The sequence below is a fragment of the Drosophila takahashii genome, chromosome 2L, assembly GCF_030179915.1.
Source record: "Drosophila takahashii strain IR98-3 E-12201 chromosome 2L, DtakHiC1v2, whole genome shotgun sequence".
Taxonomy (NCBI): Eukaryota; Metazoa; Arthropoda; class Insecta; order Diptera; family Drosophilidae; genus Drosophila; species Drosophila takahashii.
The window spans coordinates 6,258,800-6,265,931 of NC_091678.1; the positions used below are offsets into that span (position 1 = coordinate 6,258,800).

The following is a 7,132-nucleotide window of genomic DNA, read 5'->3' on the forward strand; positions in this document are numbered from 1 at the left end:
TGGTGGGTTTTTGGAACAGCATTTTTAAATTAGCCAAAGCACCTGTGGTTTTAATTGGCATTATTGATACGGATAGTTTTTAATATTATACAACAATTTAATTTTATTCCTCGTCTATTTAAATGTACCTATTAATTGACCACTATTTTGTATTTCTATTTTGCTATCGCACTGGCCTTCCTACAAACTTCAAACTGATAATTTTCGGCAGGTAAAAAAAAAACTACAAATTAAATTATATATTTTTGAAAGAGCAAACATGTTTTAGATTGGAAAATATATTGTGGTTTTTAGAACAAAGTACTTATGGGAAGAGCTTAAAATACAATTGAATAATAAAACTATGAATAATGAAAATATAAGCCTGGGTAAGTGAACATTTAAGCCTTAGTTCCTAGTAGAACACATCGCAGTCCGTGTAGGTATAGAAAAAAGTCGATCCGCAGGCGCTGCTGCCATAGGCTCTAACATGATTGTATCGCCGAGCCACGTGAACCACATAGATGATGATCAGAAAGAGCAATCCGAAACAGGCGGCAATAAGAAAACGTATCCGACCCTGAGATGGGGATTTCCGGCATACAGGCTTCATTTTCAGGGCATTATTGAGCCTCATTTTGTGTCCGCACTCGCAGCACCGCACATCATTTAGGATCTCTATCATTTGGCAGCGACGTTGCTCCTTGTACTTGCTAAAAGTCTCGTATAGGCCATCGATCAGCTTCTGCACCTCGCACATTTTCTTGATATGTTGTGAAATATAATTGATATTTTAGAAACTGATTAATTGACAGAAGGAAAAAGGCACTTGTTCTAGAAATATTGCTAACTCGAGATCCCAATGACATATGAATACAAGATACAGATGACATTTATAAGTAAATACCCAATCCTCAGATAATCCTAGATCTTCAAGGAAATATTTATGTAGTAATAACTCGAGTTATTATCAGGATCTGCACCATCAAAAAAATCCCAGAAAATATTTATTAAGTTTATTAAATAAATCTCAGATATAACAAGATAATTTTGATGTACAAGAACAATTTAGGAAGAGCCGCCTCCACTTGAAGAAGCACTGTCACCACTTTCAGCACTATCACCACTATCACCATCACTACCACTCTCATCTTCACCGCGGCCACAATTTCGGGTAACTAGCAATATGATTAGAAGTATGATTATGATCCATACAACGTCACGATAAAGAATCATGGTAGCCACGATGTATTCATGCTTTCCAAACTTGTGACGTGTTTTGTCGTGAACTATAAGTTCGAGGTCGAACAAAACAACCATGATCAGAACCATTACTAGCAGGAAGTTCGCAATAATGTGCAGCCAATATCGCAAGAGACACACCAACAAGATGCCGTGAATGATGATAAGTACCCCAGCTGCAAAGAGGTAGGCCAACGGAATTTTATGGCCAATCTGGCAGGGAACGAATCTCGAATATATGACCATGAGCAGTATCACAAACGCCAGAGTTCCGCAAGGGACCAGTATCTATTTAATAGGAGAAATTATAAAATTTAGGAATTTAGGAAAGCGTATCAAGAACTTACCACCCACGGTTTAAAAAAGATGGCCACCGCGGATAGTAAAATGGAATGCACAACGATCCATATTATGAAGAATATAATTTTGACGGGCCTTTTCCGCATGAGTTTCATCCCGAAGCACAGGATTGCCTGAACTGCTATAAATGCAATAAATGCGGGAATGAAAAATATCCATGATAAGGCGAGAATATACAAGTGGCTTGGTGGATAGGTCCAAAATATGACCAGTGGTAAGAGACTCACTAGCAGGGTTGCCTAAGAAAGGGGTTTTACTTTAATTGTCTGGATCTTGGGTCCATATACTCAAAACTCACGTCCAATATGAGCAATACTCTCCAAATAAACTTACGCTTGACCTTGGGATTAGCGAAGGGATTTTCTTCGCGAGGTTTAGTGCAACAGGCTATATTAAAACCGCAGCACATTTCTCGGCCTTTCTCCTTTCTCCAATTGTATATGTGTCTATCGAGTTTCTTGATTTATTTTTGTGTGACGGCAAATGCTAGGAAAGTGAATGCAAAGAAAAGCATTCTTAAGCGGCTCACATAGACCTTTATTTATATTTTATTCATCATGAATCTATCAGGCCAATTAGGTCCAATAGAAATAGAAAGAGGAATATAATGTCGCTGTAAAGGAACATGGCTGCTAATATGAAGTCCTCTTCGTCAAACTGGTTCTTGTGCGTTTTGCCGCCAATCAACATTTGAAGGTCAATCACGATGAATATGGAGAATAAGAGCACGCCAAAGGAGACATATACTATCCGAAAACTTGGAATAAAAATGGCCACTATACCCATGATCAGTACTACTATACACAGCAGAAAAACAAAGACCCAGCAGCCGGTGAAGTCACAAGGAGCAAATCTGGCAAACAGACCAAGCAAAACCACAATGGCAGCACAAACGGCGACAGCTATGAAAACCTAATGGGAAGTTATTATAATATATTACAAGGTTAATATTCGAGATAAATAGCTTACCAATTTCGGATGATATCGAACCGCGGAACAGGACACCAAGGCGGCATGAGCTATCACATATATCACCAGCAATATGTATTTCCAGGGGGACTTACGAAAGAGGCTGATGCAAAAGCACATCATAATGCAGATTGTAATTATCACAGCCATTGCGATGAGACCTATGTACCAGTGTCTTAGTAAGAACCTCCTCGCACCCATGTGGAAAACAAAGAAACTCATTACCATTACGGTGAAAATCAAGTTGATCTGCAAGGGATTTGGTTTCACGATATATCTATTTAATATTTATCTGATCCATACTCACGGCCACTATCATAAGAACCTTGCTGATGAAAATCCTGCGGGTATACGAATCGTCAAACATCTTATTCTCCTCCCTCCTCAGCCTCCTGTCCCTGCCAAAACACGACATGGTTTCCTATTCAATGATGATCAAGTTCTCAGACCTTGGAAGTATACAGATTTTATTTATTTAATTTTTTAACTAAAACAATTTTAACATATTTTTTGTCTGAATTTGGAATACATTTAAGAAATAGGAAAATTTGAAAAAAACTAACATTAATGACTTCCTATAATTTGACACTTATAGAAAAGACTATTTTACTTTGTTTCACAATAATTTGAATTTAAATTCACAAAATTACTAGTCATCATCATCATCATCATCATCTATCCAACCGGCGAGTCTTAGTATGTACATAAAGAGGTGTATTACGTCATGGTAAAGGACCATAGAAGCAATAATGAAATCATCCTCGTCGTACTGACGTTTGTGCATTTTGCCACCTATAACCAATTGAAGATCATATACTATAAATATAGAGTACGCGAATACGCCGAAGCCTATATAAGCAATATAAACTTGTCTGAAAAAGAAGGCTGCTATGCCTAAACATATTAGGATGATACCAATAATGAAAATAAATGAGTAGCACGAAGTGAAATCGCAGGGTGCGAATTTTGCGAAGAGACAAAGGAATGCGACTAAGACGGCACAAATTCCAAAGGCGAGTAGAACCTGCAGGAAGGAAGTCGAATTAGGATTCGGCTATATAAGACTGCCAGTGATCTGTACTCACAATAAGCGGAGAAAATTTAACTGCAAGGCAGCTGACCAGAACGGCATGGCATATGACGTATATTACCAACAGGATCCATTTAATGGGCGATTGTCGGAAGAGGTAGCGGCAGTAGCACATCATAATATGAATTGCGAATATGATAAGCGCGGCGGGAAGGGCAATCCACCAGTACTGTCGTAGAAATCGCCTGATGGGCACCACCGTTACACAAATCGCCATGGCCGCTGACGTAAAGCTCAGGTTGATCTGCAATGGACAATTTGATCTCTGGAACAACCTGTAACCCCATCACAATCTATACTCACGCCCACTATAAAAAGGACCTTGGTGACAAACTGCCGACGGACTCGCGGATCTTCAAACACATTGTAGCCCAACGTCGACCTCCTGCCCATATTGCAACCCGGCATTTTATCGAGTCCCAAGAACGTAAATGTATCGTGGAAATGTGTGTATTTGTGTACTAATATATTGTGTGATTAAAAAATCAAAGGATAATAGGTAAAGTTAAGTTTTTGTCCTTAAAATTCTCAAAACAACATTTTGAATAGTGTTTTTAATTAAAAAATGTGACTAATTTTAAATAAACGCAGGTATTTAAGTAAGGTTAGTGACTTGAAATCGTTTAAAGGTGATTACATGATTTAGTATAGTTAATTTGTATCAAAAAGATATTTGGAGGTTTAAAATCCCTTAAAAATGTGCTTAAAAGTATGCTGTAAATTTTTTATTAGAAACTGCAAGGCTTAATTACGTATGGTTACATAAAAATTGGTTTTACAGTGAACTTTTCTCAGTCGTCTCCTCGACTTTTTATATGCATCTTTTCCCTAGATTCTGCATAACTTTTTTCTAGCCAAAAGGCGCCAAACCAGGCCGAAATAAAGGAGACTAATAAATAGAATGTAGGCGGATCCCAGCGAGCAGCTTTTCACGTAATGAGCGACGCCTCGCTGCCCGCCAATGTAAAAATGCGGCGTGGAAAATCTCGGAAGCTGCCGGCGCATTCGTGACTCTTCAGGCAGCAAAAACCTGCGGGGCGGTTTTGTCCTCAGGTGTGAATAAGCGTGCAAGAAGTTGACATAAAGCCAGGCAAACGGGCGGACAATGGGCTGGAGCAATGGAATCGCAGGACGATGACGAGAATGAGGAGGATTCGCAGGACTCGTCGGAGAAAAGGAGAAGCTGCATTGGCAGTCGCTGAACCGCACTAATTGAGCCGCGTTACGTCGACTCGAATGCATTTCAATGTGTTGCCAAGCAGCCCGCCGATCCCATCACATATTGTCATCGTTTTCCGGCCTCTCGCCTCGAGCTGGGAAGTCGACCAACTGCTGCCCGGAAAAGAAAACCCAACCGTACCATATATAACCACCCACCCATCCGGAACCTGATCCCAGTCAGCTGCTCTTCCTCATAAATTGGATCGAAGGGTCAGGAATAAGCTGCGATTGTCTTGCAAAGCTCAAATATATTCGTTGACCCATGGGGGATATTATTCATAAAAGATATGAGCATCCAAATGAAAACGTTTATACAATTTATTCATTTATTTCTAAGTTCATATAGTTCATATATAGTTTTATTTCTTAAGTTCATATACTTAAATATAGTTTTAAAATAAATGGATCTTACAAGGAAATGTACTCAAAGTTTTTAAGGTTTTTTAAGGGTTAATAGCTCAATAAATAGAGATCTACCAAAAGTAAAGAGTAAATGGAGCTTTATTCATTAAGTTCATATACTTAAATGTATTTTTAGAAAATGTACTCTGCTTTTTTAAGGTTTTATAAGGGTTAATAGCTCAATAGCTAGAGATCTCTTAAAAGTTGTCAGGATCTCTTCAGTTTATAATATTTATTTGTGCTAACTACATTTTCAAATTTATTATAACGATAGAATTATCCTGGTTTAAAAGTGATATCCCATATAAGTCACCTCAAGGCTCAGCTGTATTTTTTGCTTGTGCACGGGACCCAACCTCCCTCTAGAAATAAAAACTATAAGTACTCATATAGAATTTTGTAATGCACGCATCTTGAGCTCACCCGTGGATTCCTCTTTTTTCTAATGGCAGCCAGCCATTGACATGGGACACTTTCGATGTGGAGGAGAGATGGCAGGAGATCATGTCATAGTTCAGAGAGTCGACAATTAACGTGGGTTAAGTGTTGTTTTGTTCTCCTTTTTTTAGCCAGCATATTGTGCGGAGGAGGATACACTTATATGGCCATTAAGAGGTGCCGAGGGTGCCTCGTAATTGAAAGGAAAATGCAGCTTTAGCTTTTTAAGAAATTGTAATCACAGCAGATTGCGCTGGGCTGAACTCTCAGCTGAGCCGCGTGAAACAAGGATGTACAAGGATACAAAGATGCGAGGATACAAAGCTGAGATAGGTCACAGGCACCGGGGCCAGACAATTCCTCGCACTTGGTGGCGTAATCATATCCGGAAGAGATTACGCTGCAATTCACGCTCGACTTACATCCCTGAATCTTCCCTCCTCCGGTGCATCCATCTCGTGTCCTTATTGTTCTGCCTCATTTCGGGTGATAAGCGCAGTCGTTGTCTGCAGCATTTTCACCCCCCGAGTGTCGGACAATGGAATTGGATTATAATTTTTTATTGTGCAGAGCGAGCAGCTCGAGTGCTTGGGTTTTGGTTTTTCATACTTTTCCCCCTGTTGCGTGCTCGAGTTGTTGTGGCACAATCAAAAGGGGGCGTGCCACGGGGCCCCAAACCCCCGATAAGAGTTATTGATATGCTAAAAACAAAGGACGAAAATATTATGCTTATTTCAGGAGGCTACACAACAAAATTATGGCGCCTGCGGAAATTGTTTATGGCGGGTAAACAGTTTTTTTTGGGGTATCGAATGGGGGGCCGCAAATATGGCGGAAGTTATTATTTATTTTAATTTTAAAAGAATGGGAAGACACAAATGGATTTAGACGAAAAATTTTTATTTTTCCTGAAATACATGTAGTTTTTAAAAAGTATTTTTCAGGGGAAAATACGTTTCTTTTGAAAAATATACAACAATTTTGGATCAACGTTTTTCGCAAAAATTCTTGTTGGTTTTTTCCTGTAACACGGTCAAAAATGGTATTAAACAGCTATTGATATATTAATATTATTTTTTTTCCAATTTCTAGCTGATTTAACAAAATTGAAAACAGAAAAATTTTACAATATTAACTGTTTTCAAAGCTTTAAAATATTTCCTTAAATATTTTATAATATAATATTTACCAGGACCTATATGGTTATTTATTTTAATTAGATTGCACCATTTTAATTAGATTGCACCAATAATATTAAAGCACAACTAATTGAAAGATTAGGATTGATTTTCCTTATTCGTAATTAACGTTAATAAAAATATTTTTATATTTTATCAGAATATGGAACTTTTAAAGATATCGAAAACTTTTTGGGTGTCCTAATTTTTTCCCAGTCTGATATAAAATATACTTATTTTTCTTGACACTTTC

General features: G+C 38.2%; 2 protein-coding genes across 5 annotated transcripts; both read right to left on the bottom strand.

The window, feature by feature from the left end:
- Positions 1 to 175: 175 nt before the first annotated feature.
- Positions 176 to 834, bottom strand: LOC108065968 (uncharacterized). The gene has a single exon (XM_017154245.3). The coding sequence runs from the start codon at positions 737 to 739 to the stop codon at positions 395 to 397; it is 345 nt and encodes a 114-aa protein (XP_017009734.1). The 5' UTR covers positions 740 to 834; the 3' UTR covers positions 176 to 394.
- A 157-nt stretch (positions 835 to 991) lies between these two features.
- Positions 992 to 4,129, bottom strand: LOC108065967 (protein lifeguard 1). 4 transcript variants are annotated; one of them, XM_017154243.3, is made up of 7 exons: positions 3,944 to 4,119; positions 3,636 to 3,884; positions 2,858 to 3,574; positions 2,551 to 2,799; positions 1,880 to 2,493; positions 1,569 to 1,820; positions 1,000 to 1,509 (listed from the first exon to the last, which is right to left on the bottom strand). In XM_017154243.3, the coding sequence occupies exons 3-5, from the start codon at positions 2,963 to 2,965 to the stop codon at positions 2,137 to 2,139; spliced, it is 714 nt and encodes a 237-aa protein (XP_017009732.2). In that variant the 5' UTR covers positions 2,966 to 3,574; positions 3,636 to 3,884; positions 3,944 to 4,119; the 3' UTR covers positions 1,000 to 1,509; positions 1,569 to 1,820; positions 1,880 to 2,136. The 4 variants fall into 4 exon arrangements, with proteins under 4 accessions (XP_070070921.1, XP_070070926.1, XP_017009732.2 ...); XM_070214825.1 differs by lacking the exons at positions 3,636 to 3,884; positions 3,944 to 4,119 and having other exon boundaries at positions 996 to 1,509; positions 2,551 to 2,711; positions 2,776 to 2,799; positions 2,858 to 2,954; XM_070214820.1 differs by lacking the exons at positions 2,551 to 2,799; positions 2,858 to 3,574; positions 3,636 to 3,884; positions 3,944 to 4,119 and having other exon boundaries at positions 992 to 1,509; positions 1,880 to 2,095.
- Between the last annotated feature and the right edge of the window lie 3,003 nt (positions 4,130 to 7,132).